Here is a 16,500-nt window from a genome sequence, read left to right on the forward strand (position 1 = left end):
TTGCACTGGTCATCTGTGCCCTTGCTCTGAGCTGGCTCAACGCCCAGCCCGCTTCCTGCCCCCTCTCCAGGCAGCGTTTTGGAAGCTGCACCCCTGCCCGGGAGTGGCCCCGAAGGATGGGGACAGCAAGCTCTGTGTAGGGCCTGCCACTCCGGGTCTCCTGGCTTCACCCTTCCCCTACTAGGGATGGGGAAAACTAAAGCTGGGGTCGCACGTGGGCTTGCTGCCTGCCGTGGCCCTCCTCGAACTTTCTGCACTAGCGCTGCTCATGGCAGCCCCTCCCCAGGAGGACACCCCGTGCAGACGACATCACCTTCAACCCCCACAGAGCCAAGCACCAGCATTCTTTGCTTTGGTCAGAGCCACGCTGGGCAGAAATGGACAGAGCCTGAGCATGGCTATCTAAGAGTGTCCGCTCTCAAAAGAACACACTCCCTGGGGCTGGCGGGCCCCTCCCTACCTGGGCACAGTGCCCCCAGGTGTGGGGGGGGTCCTGCCGGGGCTCCAGAAGGCAGCACCCTGCTCCTTCCCCTCTGCTTCTCTGACCACGCCCACTGACAAGTGTGGTCCAGGGAGCAGGGACCTCTGTGCAGACAAGGTCTGCAGACCTTCTGGGATGCAGGGCCCGATTTGTGGGGACAGGGCAGACTGGGGTGCTCAGAGCTTCCTCCACCAGCTCTAAGTCCAGCCAGGCCCAGGGGCAGAGCTGGGGCTGCAGCAAACCATCCGGCTGGCTGCCCCACGGGGACCACCCCAAAGTTCTGAGCCCATCATCCCTTTTAATCGTTACAACCATCTTCTGAGATAAATACGACGAGCTCCCGTTTCCAGAGGCCGCCACAAGCTGGGAGAGGTCCGGGGAGTTCGTTGCTCAGGGGTGAGTAAGGGCGCTGGGGTTTGAGCCTGCCTAGCCGGAATCTGGAGTCTCTGTCCCCAGATCTAATGAGATGCGTCCCACGTCCCCACAGGGCCCAGGCCCGTTTTACAAATGAGGAAACTGAGGCACGTGGCAGCAGGACCTGATTCCACATCCAGCAGGCGCCCGCGCCACTGAGTGCTTGGGGTGCTGCGTTCTCATTCGCAGACTCTGTGGGTTCCGGTTGTAGCCCGGGTTCTTTAGGTTTCCACGGCCCAGGGGCATATATCACCCCCCCTCCCAAGATTGCTCAGAAGAGAGCTGGCAAGGAAATGAGAAGGAGGCCTAATTAGGGGGCGATAACCCCCCGAGAAGGCGGTTCCTCCCGGCGGCCTTGCCACCAGCCCCGCGCTCCCAGATGTTTACGGAGCCTTCATTAACGCCGAGCGCGGCGAGATGAGGGGTCGAGGTGGCGTCCAGGCCGGAGCAGCGCGAGAGGGGGACGGCGGCCCCGAGCCTGTGCAGCCAGCGGCCGGCGGGGGGCGCGGGGCTGCCGCGGGGCTCCTGCCGCTGCCCGCTACGGCGCCGCCCGAGATGAGCCGCGGGGCGCTCCGGGCGCTGCCCGCGCTGGCCCTCCTGGCCTGCTGCGTGAGGGGGAAGCCGCTCGGGGGCTGGGCGCGGGCGCCCGCGGGGGCGCAGGCCCAGGACGAGGGCGCCTTCCACACGAAGGTGTTCCTGGAGAACCTGAGGGCCGATTTCCTGCGCGGCCTCAACCTGAGCGGGGCGCCTGCGCAGGGCAAGGCCCGCGTGGAGCCCCCGCAGTACATGCTGGAGCTGTACAACAGGTACACCAGCGACAGGCCGGCCGCGCCCGCCTCCAACGTCGTGCGGAGCTTCAGCCTGGAAGGCACGGGGCGGGCGCGGGGTCTAGGGGGCGCGGGCGAGCCGGGGGGATGTCAGCCCCAGGTGAACAAGGCTTAACGGTGTTCTCCAATTCGCCAGGTACTTTCAAAGCCTCGCTAGCCAGGAGCAGTGCGTAGCAGAGCACGTTTCCACCGGGGCACGCGGTTCCGTGGGACACAGCTGACCCACCCTCTCCTTCCCAGGGCCCAGCGCCACACACGGGGGCTGCGGGATGCAGGCTCGTTCTCCAGTCCTTTCCAGTCCTTTCCACTCCCTCCCTCCCCTCCTTTCCCCTTCCTTTCTCTTCCCTTCCCTTCCCTTCCTCTCCCTTCCCCCTTCCCCACCACACTCAGTCCCCTCCTTTCCCCCTTCTCCTTCCTCCCTTCCCTTCCTCCCTCTTCCCTTCTTCCCCATCCTCTCCCTCCCCTCCCCTTCCCTTTCTCCGTTTTCCCTCCCCTCCCCTCCTCCCCATTCTCTCCCACCCTTTCCTTCCCTCCCCTCTTCCCCCTTTCTCTCCCCTCCCCTTCCTTTCCCCCTCTTCTCCTCCCTCCCCTCGCTTCCTCCCCTCCCCTTCCCTCCCCCTCCTTCCCCCTTTTCTTCCCTCCCTTCCCCTACCTTCCCCTTCCCATTTCCCTCACTCCCCTCCCCTCCTTTTCCCCCTCTTCTCCTCCCTCCCTCTCCTTCTCCTCTCCTCTTTCCCCACCATTCCTATGGAGAAACACAGCTTATTGAGTCCCCAACTAACCAGCCTATTTCTAAACTTTGAAAGTGTCTATTTCTCCCTCAGGAAAACGTTTTTGAAGTTTAGGTAAAATCCTTTAAATGAGAAACCTTGGCAAAAAACTAATTTAGGTTCAAAATAAGTTCCTAGGAAGACTAGAAGATAGTGGATGTTCGCTTCTGGTCAATGCAGTTAACTACTGCACTGGCAGCCCAGTGGGGTGAAATGGTTTGCTGGAGGAGGGGCCAAGGCTCGCATGTGCTGAGGGGCCTTGCCCGAGGTCAGGTCAGGGGCTTGGTGCCCACTCAGGCCCACTGTCCACACAGGGCAGCTTTCCCTCCACTGCCATGGTCTCCCAGAACCCCCAGGCACTGATTGCCCCTGCCCCTGGGCTTGAGCCAAGGTTCTGCAAGCAGGCAAGGGCTTGGCAAGGTGCCACGGGCTGGCAAGATCCACCTCAGCCTGCCGGACTTGTGCCCATCCGGCAGCATGGTCATACACCTGCCTGGTGGAGCCCGACGTCCCAGTTGTCCAAAGGAAGAAATCTCTGGGCTTAGGTAAACTCTCTTGGTTTTTAAACAAATGCAGTCAGCAGATTCCCCCGACGCTGCCGCCAGCGTTGCGCCAGACCCCGGGGCTCAGCCATGAGCCCCACTTTGGGGCGAGGCCAGGCTTCTCTGGCTTCCTTCCACCAAGTCCCCTGAAGCTGCATCCGGCAACCTGGGGCCACCTCAGTGACCCCACCAGAGCAGAGCACCAGCCACTGCGTCGCCTGTGGCTGGATCCCAGCCCGGCAGTGGCCAGCACAGCATGGGTGGGGATTTAGCTTCTCTTCAGGTGGGTGCAGGGCTTGGGGAGTGCAGAGAACTGTTTCCCTCATGTCTGCCCGCCGACCCAAAGCCACTTCCAAGGACTGTCAAAGCACCCACACAGTTCAGCTCGCACTACGCAAACAGGCAGTGGCCGGGCACAGCCCATGGGAGCCCACGTGGGGCTTCTGGCTGGGAGAGAGGACCACGAGGGCAGGAGTGGGAGGCTGGGGGGGAGGGGGAGGGACAGAAACGCTGACTGAGTGGCCAGGTGGAGTCAGGGTAAGCTTCATGTGGCTCCTCACTAACTGGGGAGGGAGGGAAAATGAGCCTCATTCCACACAGGAGGAAACTGAGGCACAAAAACATCTGGGACGTCTCCAAGGTCATAGGCCCAGTAAGGAGCAGAATCACAGTTTCAAGATTTCAGTCTGCCAGATGCCAGGCCTCCCAGGTTTTCACAGCAGTGCAGGGTCCCCACACCTGTGGTCACCGAGCTGGGGCTCAGAAAATGAAACTGCTCTTCCCTCTTGATGCTCGAGCCAGGGCGCAACAGAATTTGCCCGTGGCTGTGCGTCACCCCGGGAGATGCAGGAAATTGAGACAGTTTTGCTGCTAAAGGGAAAGCCCCATTTTTGCCTGAAATAGCAACAGAGTTGAAGCCAAGTTTTTATGCCCCCTTAAAACACTATGAAAATCATGCCTTTCACTTGGCTTGGAAGATGGCATTCCAAGTGATCTCTAAAACCATTTTAGGTGTTCAGACACCCAAGGTCCTAAGGTTGGGATTCCCACGTCCTCATCCCAGAGTCCTTGCTTTAAAATCACACTCAGGTCTTCACTCTAAGGCTGACAGTGTTTTGTTTTTCTTTTTTTGCTTATTTGCTTATTTTATAATTTTTTTAAAAATAAGGACATAAGTTTATGGGATACAGATAAGGACATTTAAATCCCTAGGATTTAAGGTGATTTAAAGTGAGAAGAGCACACTTAGGCAGTTAAATATTCTGAACCACCATTTCCACATCTGTAAAACTGGAATAATTAGGCCCCCTCAGGGTCGGAGTGAAAATGAAACAGACATATATTTGGCAAAGCTCCTCATTCAGTGCTGCCTAATGGATGCTCGTAAACAGTAGGAACTCTCCCCCCCAATTTGAGGCATCTTCTGCCTCCTTCTTGGGAAGGCCCTGTGTGTTCCTTTAAAAAGAAACACAGATCCCCGGTGCCACTGATAAGAATAGAAGCGGTCACAGAAGAACACACAGTGAATGGACACAGAGAGCAGACAACTGGGGGGTAGGGGAGAAATAAAAAATAAATAAATCTTTAAAAATAAATGAAAAAGTACTCTTAGAGGCTTATGTGACATCAAATCAGGATTTAATAGGGACAAAAATGTCACCGAGAGCCCCACTCACCAGCGCTCTGAGTCGCGGCCCAGCAGGAGGCCCATCATGGTGTATTTGCATTTCAGGTGCCATCTCCACTACCTCCATGGAAGACACGCCCTTCCAGAAGCACGTCTTGCTCTTCAACATCTCCATGCCCAGGCACAAGCAGATCGCCCGGGCCGAGCTCTGGCTCCACGTGTCCTGCCATGGCCCCACGGACACCTCTCGAGAACTGAAAAGAAACGTGGTGATTTACGACATCCTGGACCGGGCTGACTCTGGGGATGGCTCGGCAGAAACCAAGACCTTCCTGGTGTCCCAGGACATCCGGGGTGAGGGCTGGGAAAGCTTCGAGGTCTCCAGTGTGGTGAAGTGGTTGCTCAGGGCAGACGCCTCAAAGAGCAAAAACAAACTGGAAGTGAGGGTTGAGAGCCCCCGGAAGGGCTGTGATGGGCTGGACATCGCTGTGCCCCCGGGCTCTAGAAACCTGCCCTTCTTTGCTGTCTTCTCCAATGACTGCAGCAACGGGTCCAAGGAGACCAGGCTGGAGCTCAGGGAGATGATCGGCCATGAGCAGGAGGACGTGCTCAAGCGCTTGTCCAAGGGCAGCCCGGCTGGTGAGGGTGAGACGGGGGGTCATGTGGCTGCACTATTGTCCTCGGCCAGGCACAAAAGGGGCACCGGGGCACACAGCCACTGCCAGAGGTCCTCACTGTGTGTGAACTTTGAGGACATTGGCTGGGACAGCTGGATCATCGCGCCCAAGGAATACGACACCTACTAGTGCAAGGGTGGCTACTTCTTTCTGCTCACCAATGATGTGACCCCGACCAAGCACGCCATCATGCAGACGCTGACACACCTCAAGTACCCCATGAAGGTGCGCAAGGCCTGCTGCATGCCCACCAAGCTCAGCCCCAACTCCGTCCTCTACAAGGATGACATGGGGGTCCCCACCCTCAAGTACCACTATGAAGGCATGAGCGTGGCCAAGTGTTGGTGCAGGTAGTACCCGTCTATGCCACCAGCCTTCTTCCAGTGGACCAGGGAGGGAAATGGGCAGGGGAGCCCCCATGATGCCTGGGCACCGAGAGGCAAGGACTCCCTGGAAAAGGAGAGGGGCTGCCTCATCTTCCAGGCAGAGGCCCGGCCTCCCTCCCACCCCCCATGCACAGAAGTATACACTGCCGAGTTCAGTCACAGGGGAAGAAGAGGGTGAGAGGACATGGGCAGACATGGTGAGAAGGGGAAGGCCTGGAAGGGCCTCTGGGGTGCAAGGGGAGATGATGGAAAGGGGGCAGGAGAAAAATAATACCGAGTTGGCTGAAAATTGAACTGCAACGAGCCAGCAGAGGTGAAACATGAGAGGGGATGTGTGTGGAAATTAAAGGCTTTGACGAAGAAGGGGCATCTTCTCATAACCTCAGGGAGTGAAGGAGAGAGGCAGGGGCCATGTGCTCCACCTGCAGAATCTCACCTATTCCCCACAGCCCAATGAGCCCGGCCTCGCCACCCCCAACCTATAGATGCAGAAACCGAGTCTTAACACAGGTGACAAAGCCTCTGTCTGTGGCACGAATCCCACCCAGGCCATCTCCAGGGCACCGCTGTCACCAGCAAGTCACCCTATAGAGAAAGAATAAGTGGACACATGCCAGCCGAGCATGCCAGGCAAGGCAAGCTGCCACCTGGGTGGAGCATGCCATCCTGGCTGGTTCGCTCATTACGTCTAGGGTATAATCTGACTGCTTCATGCTGAGCTGACTCAATGGCTGAATATTTCTTGCTTGTTTGTTCCACTATCAATGAAAACCAATCCCCAAAACCAACATGGAGTGAGGACAGGCCAGCAGGTCCCAGGCTGTAGCAGGCACTGGGGTCTGAACTGTCTGACCCACCAGCACACAGCTTCTATGGCCAGCCATCCATGCAGGCTGCCCTGTGACCCAGGGGACACTTGCCCCAGACTCCAACCACCTGCATGGGAGTGGCTGGGGAGGGGCAGTGCATGGTTTATCCCACTTATCCCAATGAAAGGGGCAGTTCCTTTTAGCATAACCACAGCAAGGATTCCATGGGGAGATGGCTGGACTGCATCCAGCTGGACTGCTGGAAAGCATCTACTTTTGCTTTGGCACCTAGGACGTCCCTATTTTTACTGCTAGGTGGCATGTCCTCAAGTGGTAGGATGCCCAGCCCTCCTGGGTGAGGGCCTCATTCTTATCAGTCACAGCACCTCCTGCACTTGTGGGATTTCTTGACAAAGTCAGGTCAAATGTCCTTCTCAGCCCCTGTCCTGGACTTGGACCACAGGACCAGACTCAGCCCCCAACACCCCAATTGAACACAGTGGGGTGAGGAAGGATCTAGAAGTGGAGGAGATTCTGCTGGCCTGGGCAGAGCTCTAGGAGGCTTAATGAAAGCTGAGAAACTTCCCTGGGTGAACTCCCAAGTATATTGAAAAAAAAAAAAATTGGTTTGTGTTCAATGATTACACTGAACTGGTGAGCAGTGTTAACACGAAAATACAATAAAACATTATGGTTGAATTACTGGGGTCATAGAAAATATTAATTCATGGGGTGTTCTGGCAGTGTGGGACAACAATGATGTTCAGTCTTGAACTTGGGTGACAGGTGTCTTCCTCCAGCCCTGGCAGGGCATTTCTGTGACTGCACGGAAGGTGTGATTTGGTAAGAAAGTAAAAAACCGGCATCAGGCCCTTGCCTCAAAGTGAGACCCAGGCCTGATGGCCCTCCGGCTCTCCCCTGTGTCCACCCTTCCCCACAGGGCCCCTGGAGATGTGACCTCCCTTTCCCTAGGGAACAGATATGGAGACACAGGTGTGCATGAGTGTGCATGGACAGGGCCTTGGGCACCTGCAAGGGTAGACATTGGCAAGTGGTGGCCCCTGTGAGCTGCCCGTGCCCTCCTTCACCAGCCCACAAGTCAAGGTGGGGACATTTTCCTCTCCCCATTTAATAGCCAGCTCAGGCCAATGCCAAGGCCCAGGCTCTCTCTAAGAAATAGATTGGCCTTGGGTCATTTCTCCTTGGTCTCCAAGGTCTCCACAAATGGCTCCCTGCAATCTGCCAGCACATAGTTTCCATATATACTTCTACTCCACCTCTGCTCAATGTCAACCTCAACCCAAACATGGCCCTCAAGCCCACACCCCATTCTCAGTCCTGGGGCGATCACTGTGGTCATCCCCACCCAGCTCCAAGATCCCAGTCTGACCTTTTGTGAGAGCCCAGTCCTAATACCACCTCTCTCTGGCCCCCTTCCTGGTCTCTCCGGGTTTTGATCTCCCTGCCTTCATGGTACTCTGAAGCATTTCTGCAGCATAGTCATCTGCCTGCCACTAGGAACTAGCTGGACCTTGTCTTATGCTGCCCCAATCACTCCCCAGGGCCAGTATAGCCTCTGGCTCAGGACAAATGGATTTGGACACACGTGCTGGGACAGACATGCAAGGAGAGACCAGGGCAGCTGTATCTGGCTTATGTTTCCCTGGGTTGTTCTTTCTGTCAGCTTCACCAAAGCGTGTTCATCCACAGTCCGAGAGCAGGAATGCAACATGGTCATGCTCTGGAATCTTTGACATGTGTGGTCAATTAACCCTCCGCCCTATGACCTCCACTTTCAGTGCTGCATTTGTGACTTTTCAAAGTATTTTCATCCTAATTATAATGGTATGGGGAGGTTATTGCTCTCCCATTTAGGAAGAAGCTGAAGCCTGGCAAAGCTGAGGACCTGTTTCCAGTCACAGGATGGGGACAGCAGGGCAGGGTGTGCTAGGAGCAAAGGGGGACTTGGAGCCAGAGCAGACATGCAGACCCAGAGATAGGCAGAGACACAGATGGAGAGAGACAGAGCACAGGGAGAGACAATGAGGTAGGGAGATGGAGAGACAGAGCAGCGAGGGCGCCAGAGAGGAATGAACACAGATGTTTCTATCCCAATGTTTACAAAGATGAGTCAGATGCTCTGGGAGGCCTCGTATTTTGCTCAGAGCCACCAGCTGGGGACTGAGGGGCCCAGGCCCCCCATCCCACTGTGGGGCTCCCAAGCCTGCATTCTCCCTGCTGCTCTCAGATGCTGGCCTGATGTCTTGCTGAAGATCAGGGTCAAGAGCAAACTGGTTGGAAGCTCCAGAGCTGTGCTTCTGCCCTTTGATGCCCTCTTTACCCCCACACACCCAGGAGAGTGCCCCCACCCACCGAGGAATGACCCAGGCCGTAGTCACATAAGCCCCCCACCCTCCTTTCCTGGGGAGAAGCAGATACACAGCACTATCCCCTTCACACAATGCCCTGGATTCAGGACCACCAGCCCTCACATGCCAAGGTCTGGGTGAGGGGCTGGACACTTACAGCCAGGGATCCCCAGAGTGCCTCACCCCCAACTAGGGATACATGGGCATCCCCTGCAGGCACAGAAGGCAGTGGACTGCCTATGCACCTGCCATGTGCTCCCCCTCCTGCTCCTGGTACCCCAAGACCCCCCACAGTGCTCTATCCTGGTCCCCACCCTCCTCTAAGCCCTCCTCCCCTGATCCCCTAATGCCAGTCCTCCCACCTTTCCCTGGGCCCTCCCTCTCCCTGGCCCAGCTCCCATGGGCCCTGATCTCATGAGCCCTCTCCCCAGGCACCCTTTCCAGGCCCCACACTCCTCCCCTCCTTCTCCCCCTGCTGCAGCCAAGCACTGGCAGGACTCTACTTGCCTTTGTCCTCTTGGAATCAGGTCTGTTAAGGGGTTCCCTATCCTTGTGGCTGGGTTCTCCTCCAAAATTTATTCAGAATCAGGGAGCCTGGGCCGAGAATCTCTGGGTGCATGTGGGAGCAGCCTGGCAGGCCCAGGTGGGGGAGGCAAGCTGCCTTACTCCACTGGAAATGCCCTTCCTCCAGAGCACTGAGGCCTGCTCCTACAAAGCCTGGCCCCACTCCCAGTGCACTGCTGCCTTCCTCGGCCTTCTGCTCAGCATGCACCCAGGTTCCTGGTCCTGGAACCCTGAGAGGAGCCCCTCTTAGACTTGGGATGCTCCCTTCCCCCTGGCTCGGGGATCCTGGGAGAGGTGGTGTCCATCTGCAGAGGAAGAGCAGAGTGGAGGCTCAACTGGAAGGAGGCTCAGAGTCCAGCTTGGAGCCAGAGTGCCAAGGATGCTCATCTCTGTCTTCAGCTCTGTTGGCCCTAAGCACCTGAGGCTTGCTGGCCTCTTACCCCCAGGGACCCCACCTAGTGCCACGCTGGTCTTACCCATCTCGAAAATTCTTCATCTGGTCATGAGGACCCCGTATTTTCATTTTGCACTGACTTCCCACACCCCAGAGACACTTGGGATGCACCCAAGGCTCAGGACTGATTTGTTCTGGGAAAACAGCAAGGAACATGGTTTGAAGTTGGAATGTTTCCATAACGCAGACAAAAAGTGCAGGCTTAGGAACACTGGGCCTTGACTAGATGGAACACCATCTGGTCAGCATGAAAAAATGTTTGTGTGAGGAGGCATTTAAATTTTATGACCTGTACCTTATGATCATAAATGTTGCACCTGCCCTTATTACAGTAAATAACAGCTGCCTGTTAGTTCCTAAATAAATACAATGTAGAAACTAGGGTTAACGCTCACTGTTTCAGAAACTGTGAGTCCCCTGGTCCCACCTTTTTCTTTTTTAAGATTTATTTTTTTATGTATTTCTCTCCCCTTCCCTCCCCCATTGTCTGCTCTCTGTGTCCATTCGCTGTGTGTTCTTCTGCATCTGCTTGCATTATCCAGCAACACTGGGAAACTGCATCTCTTTTTTGTTGCATCATCTTGCTGCATTAGCTCTCCATGTGCGTGGTGCCACTCCTGGGTGAGCTATGCTTTTTTCACACAGGGCACTCTCCTTGCAGGGCACACCCATTGTGCATGGGGCTTCTGTATGCGGGGAAGCCCCTGTGTGGCATGGCACTCCTTGCATGTGGCAGCAGCACTGCATGTGGGCCAGCTCACCACATGGGCCAGGAGGCCCTGGGGATCAAACTCTGGACCCTCCATATGGTAGACAGGTTCTCTATCAGTTGAGCCACGTCCACTTCCCAATTCCATCTTTATTTCTAATCTTGTGTCTTTCTTTCTGTCCTTTTATTTCTTCAGTTCCATGTCACCTTCTCTTTGTGCAAACCTATTGCTGAGCTGGTCTCAGCAACTGGACCCAACGTGGTCCTGAAGGGAAGAAGAATCACTTCAGGTGAAATTAAAGGTGTTGTCATGGTGCAGAGCCCTGAGTGGTTTAGAAGGCCCTCCAAGTCCTCGGTGAGTAAGGACACTCTCGGGGATTCTAGCAGGGTTACACTGGGAAATGGAGCAGTTCAACAAAATATCACCTGTGTGTCTGTCTCCTCAAACAACTCCTCAAGGCAGGAGGAGCCAAGGCCAGTAGGTCTCATATTTTAGAACTTTTACAGATTATAGAAAAATAATGCTCATGGTTCCCAGCAGTAGGGAGTTTAGAATTAGAAGATTGGGAAAGAGTAGGAAAAGAGTTAAAAAAATAATTACATGTACAAGGTGTTCTGCTTCTGATTACTATTTGGTCTACTTGGACTATTATTAAATCTATTTTGGAATCCTTGAAAACAGAAGATAAGGAAGCGAAAAATGAAAATAGAGAAAGTGAGGAAGTTCCTCCCACTGAATTTTTTGATGATACTAAATCTAAAGTTATTTTGCCTTCAGCTTCTCCATTAACTGACTTTAGAAAGTCACTGCCTCACCCCCACCCCCCCCACTGACACCTGCTCCCCCTCCTATGCCCGGAGATGCTCAGCTAAAATTGGCAGCTTTACAAGAGGGTGCTTTACAGGCTAGGAGGGAGGGTGACTTGGAGGCACTTCAAATGGCCTTTCAGGTCACCATACAAGAAAGAGTAGCTCTTGTGTCCTCAAAATTGGTATGGAGTTTACAGGTTCACTCATGGGCCTTTCCCATTTAAAATTTTGAAAGAGTTAAAAGTAGCAGTGCAACAATATGGCCAAATTCTCCTTTTACCTATGGTACAGTTCAGGGGCTTACTGAAGGTGCTAGGCTGATCCCAGCTGACTGGTCTGCATTAGCACATATCACCCTAGGGTCTGGAGAGTTTTTACAATTCAAAACCTGGTGGACAGATCATGCAGAGACTCAAGCTGATCATAACAGAGCCCATAATATTCCCATTTCCTTGGATCAGTTAGTGGGGATCAGTTAGTGGGGGCAAGAATAGATCAGCAATTGACAATGGATGATTAGGCCATCACACAGGTCTGTTGCTGTTGCTTAAGGGCCTGGGAAGAAATTGAGGCTAAAGGCCAGCCTCTGGCATCATTTCAAAAAATATTACATGGACCTAAAGAACCTTACCCTAATTTTATCTCTCAGTTACAAGAGGCTATCAAAAAAACCAGTCAATAATTTAGAAGCTGCTGATACTGTTTTGCAGGTAATGCCTTATAAAAATGCTAATCAGGATTGTCAGAAAGCTATTGGGATTATGAAAGGTAAAGTGGAAGTGACTGGATATATTAAATTGTGCCAGGATGTAGGGACAGAGGGCCACCATGCCACCATGATGGCTCAGGCTATGGCAGGAATAAAAATCAATAAGTTCTCTGGAAAATGTTTCAATTGTGGGAAAATTGGTCACATGAGAAAAGATTGTCAGAAAAAGTCTGAGGGAAAAATTGTCACCCAGACAGAATATTTCTGCTAGGAAACCATTTGAGCCATGCCCCCACTACAGTAAAGGAAATCATTGGATTAGCCAATGTTGGCCTAATTACCATAAGAATGGCACTCCCTTGCCAGGAAACTTCCAGTGGGTCCTGCTCCTAGCCCCATTCCAAAAGGGAGCTTTCCCAGTTCAGCAGTGCAATTCTGGCATTCCCAGATACTCCTCAGTGCACTTGACTTATCCCCCACCATGGCAGGAAGCACAGATATCCCTGCAGCAGAACCTGTTATGTTGCTTCCAGAGGATACCCCCGTCTGTGTGAAAATGGGAATAAGGGGACCTTTACCAATTGGCGCAGTCAGACATCTCCTCGGGAGGGGCACCTCTCACCTCCCAGGGAGTTAGAGTGCATACAGGAGTAATCGACTGTGACTATGAAGGACATATTCAAGTTATCATGTCCACCACAGTTCCCTGGAAAGCTGATGTTGGAGATCGCATAGCACAATTGTTGTTACTCCCTTATGTTCCTGTAGCAGCTAGTAAGAAAGTCCGAGGGAAAAATGATTTTGGAAGTACAGGAATAACACTATTCTTAACTGAAAAAAAAATTTAGAATCTCGTCCCATTTATGAAGTAACCATCAGCACAAATGGTTTAAAGGACTTATTTATTTATTTTTTCTGTTTAGGTTCCTTTAACTTTCCCACATTTATTTTTTCTCTCTCTCTCTCTTTTTTTTAATGTTACATTAAAAATACATAAGAGGTCCCCATATATCCCCCACCCCCCTCAAACCACTCCTCCCACATCAACAACCTCTTTCATCATCATGGGACATTCATTGCATTTGGTGAATACCTTTTGGAGCACAGCTGCACCACATGAATAATGGTTTACATTGTCATTTACACTCTCCCCCAGTCCACCCAGTGAGCCATAGTAGGACATACAATGTCCACTGTCTGCCCCTGCAATACCACCCAGGACAATTCTGAGTCTTGAAAATGCCCCCACATCATAGCTCTTCTCCCTACCCTCAGCAGCTACCATGGCCACTTTCTCCACATCAATGCTACAATTTCTTCCATTACTAACAATAGTTCCATAGTACAATATAAGTAAGCCCACTCTAGTCCATACTCTATTCCTCCATCCTGTGGACCCTGGGATGGTTATGTCTACTCCACCTCTATATGGAGAGGGAGCTTAGATTCCACATGGATGATGGGTGAAATTCTCCTGCTTGCAGTTGTAGGCACTCTTGGGTCCCTGGTGTGGTGGTTGACCGTCTTCATTTCCCTGTTAGCTGGCCTTAAGTCCAGTAAACCAGAGGGTAGGAGTTGCAAGTCTGCTGAGGCTCAGGGCCTGGCTGTCACATGGACAGTCTGGAGATTCAGGTCACCTGAGTATACACCAACCCTAGTGCCAACCACATGTCCAGTAAAAGTGACAGAAGTGGCATGTGTAGAAAGGTCACATCTGAGTCCAACTCCAGCACACTCAGGAACACAAACTCCAAAGTAAAGAACTTATTGATACTGGAGCTGACATTTCTATCATTAGTTCTAACCATTGGCCCCTGCTTGGTCATTACAAGATGTATCTATTTCTATTGTGGGGCTTGGCACTCCCAGAGGTTTAAAACAGAGGTGCAAATGTTTCATTGTCTGGGACCTGATGGGCAACATGACACCCTGCAGCCATATGTTGCAGACTTACCTATTAACTTATGGAGACATGATCTATTAGAACAATGACAGGATGAAATTTACACTCCCCAGGTTAGCCAGTATAGTAAACAAATTCAACAATTAATGAGGAAACAAGGGATGTTCCAGGGTTAGGATTAGGTAAACACCACCAGGGAATTGTTAAGCCAATAGATCGCACAGCTCATGGTAATCATAAAGGATTAGGATATTCACCTTTTCCATAATGGCCACTACTCAGTCTAGCCTCCTTGAACCACCCAAACCCATTCCTCTTAAATGGACTACAACCTCTCCAGATTGAGTGGAACAGTGGCCATTAACCCAAGAAAAATTGGAGGCACTCCATAAATTAGTTAAGGAATGCTTAGATAAGGGGCATATTAAAGAATCTTTAGTCCTTGGAACTCTCCGGTGTTTCCTGTTAAGAAAAAATCAGGCAAGTGGAGGCTTTTAATAGATCTCTAAGCAGTTAACACAGTCATTCAACGTATGGGTGCACTGCAGCCAGGTTTGCCCACACCAGCTGTGATCTCTTGTAGCTGGCCACTATTGTTATTGATTTAAAGGAGTGTTTCTTTACAATACCTTTGGCTCCCTAAGACTATGAGAAATTTGCATTCTCAGTGCCTTCTTTCAATAACAAAAAACCTACGAAAGGGTTTCAGTGGAAATGTCTTCCTCAAGGAATACTTAGTAGTCACAGCATATGTCAAAATTTTGTAGCTAAAGCCTTAAATCCAGTCAGATTGGCTTTTCCATCTTGTTATATTATACATTACATGGATGATATATTGTGTATTGTCCCCTCTTCCCAGACTCTAGTTGTAGCATATCAGGCCTTAGAAAAGAGCTTAACTGCAGCAGGGTTAAAACTTGCCCCTGGGAAAACTCAAAAGATTACTCCTGTTTCTTATCTTGGGACTCCTGTTGATTAAATTACAATTAAGCCTCAGAAGCTTCAGATTCACAGGGACTCTATTAAAACTTTGAATAATCTGCCAAAATTATTAGGAGATATAAATTGGCTGAGGACCAAAGTGGGCATTTCCACATATGAACTGTCTAATCTTTTTTCCCTATTACAAGGAGATCCTCAATTAAACAGCCCCCAGGTTCTAATGAGAGAAGCAGAACAGAAATTAAAACTAATAGAAAAAAATTTTTCAAAGTGCCCAAGTTGAGCACGTTAATCCAGAACAACCACTGCAATTGATTATCTTGCCTCCCTTACACTCTCCTAGGGGAATCCTTATGCAACAAGATCATACTGTAAAATGAATATTTTTACCTAACAGTATTGTTAAAACTTTATCTCCTTATGTGGATTTTATGGCCCAAATTATACTTAAAGGCTGTGAATGCACTTGTGCCCTTCACAGACAGGACCCTTCTCATGTCATTCTTCCACTTTTGCTAAAGGAAGTTGAGGCTTGACCCCAAAATCACTTACAGTGGCAAATAACCGTTGCTGATTATATTGGACACATATTCATTACCCTAAAAATCATATACTACAATTCATTAAAAGCACTCAATGGATTTTACCTAGCATAACTAAGTTTTGACCAATATTTGACACCCCCTACAATCTTTACTGATGGGTCTGGAAATGGCGCAGCTGGGTATACTGGGTATAAAACTATGAAAATTCCTACTCCTGGATTTTCAGCTCAGCAAGCTGAATTAATAGCAGGACTTACTGTTTTGAAAGACATACCAGAGTCCATAAACATCATTTCAGACTTAGCATATGTTGTCCATGTTACTCAATTGATTGAAACAGTTCTTATCAAACCTGACATAAATCAGTTTCTTTATAAGCTTTTTCACAAACTTCAACAGATAAGTAGAAATAGAAAAAGTCCATTTTTTATCACTCACATTCAATCTCATTCAAATTTACCTGGACCATTAGTTCCAGGCAATAATGCCACTGATAAATTAGTCACTCCTGTTTTACAAGAAGCTATTCATTTTCATAATCTAACCCATATAAATGCAGCTGGCCTCAAAACTCATTTTCCTTCAGCATGGACTCAGCTAGGGACATTTTTCACACTGTCCATCCTGTCAAATTCTTAATAACCCAAAGCAACTGGAACCTGGAGTTATTTCCTGTGGTTTAACTACTAACTCACTGTGGCAAATGGATGTAACTCATATCTCCACCTTTGGAAAATTATGTTATGTTCGTGTCTCTGTAGATACTCGTTCAGGATTCATTTGGGCTACAGCTCAGATGGGAGAAACTGCTCAAACTGTAAGACAGCATTTGTTAGCTTGCTTTGCTATAATGGGACTTCCCCCATCTCTAACAACAGATAATGCTCCTGCTTATACCGGTGTTTCCCTTAAAAGATTTCTAGATACTTGGAGTATTTCACATATTGCAGGACTTCCATACA

General features: G+C 51.1%; 1 protein-coding gene across 1 annotated transcript; it reads left to right on the forward strand.

The window, feature by feature from the left end:
* The first annotated feature begins 1,450 nt into the window (after positions 1 to 1,450).
* On the forward strand, positions 1,451 to 5,692 carry LOC131279046 (growth/differentiation factor 2-like). The gene is given in 2 exon segments (XM_058299650.1): positions 1,451 to 1,763; positions 4,767 to 5,692. Coding segments are annotated over 2 exon segments (1,239 nt in total).
* Positions 5,693 to 16,500: the final 10,808 nt, after the last annotated feature.

The sequence above is a fragment of the Dasypus novemcinctus genome, chromosome 6 (assembly GCF_030445035.2).
Source record: "Dasypus novemcinctus isolate mDasNov1 chromosome 6, mDasNov1.1.hap2, whole genome shotgun sequence".
Taxonomy (NCBI): Eukaryota; Metazoa; Chordata; class Mammalia; order Cingulata; family Dasypodidae; genus Dasypus; species Dasypus novemcinctus.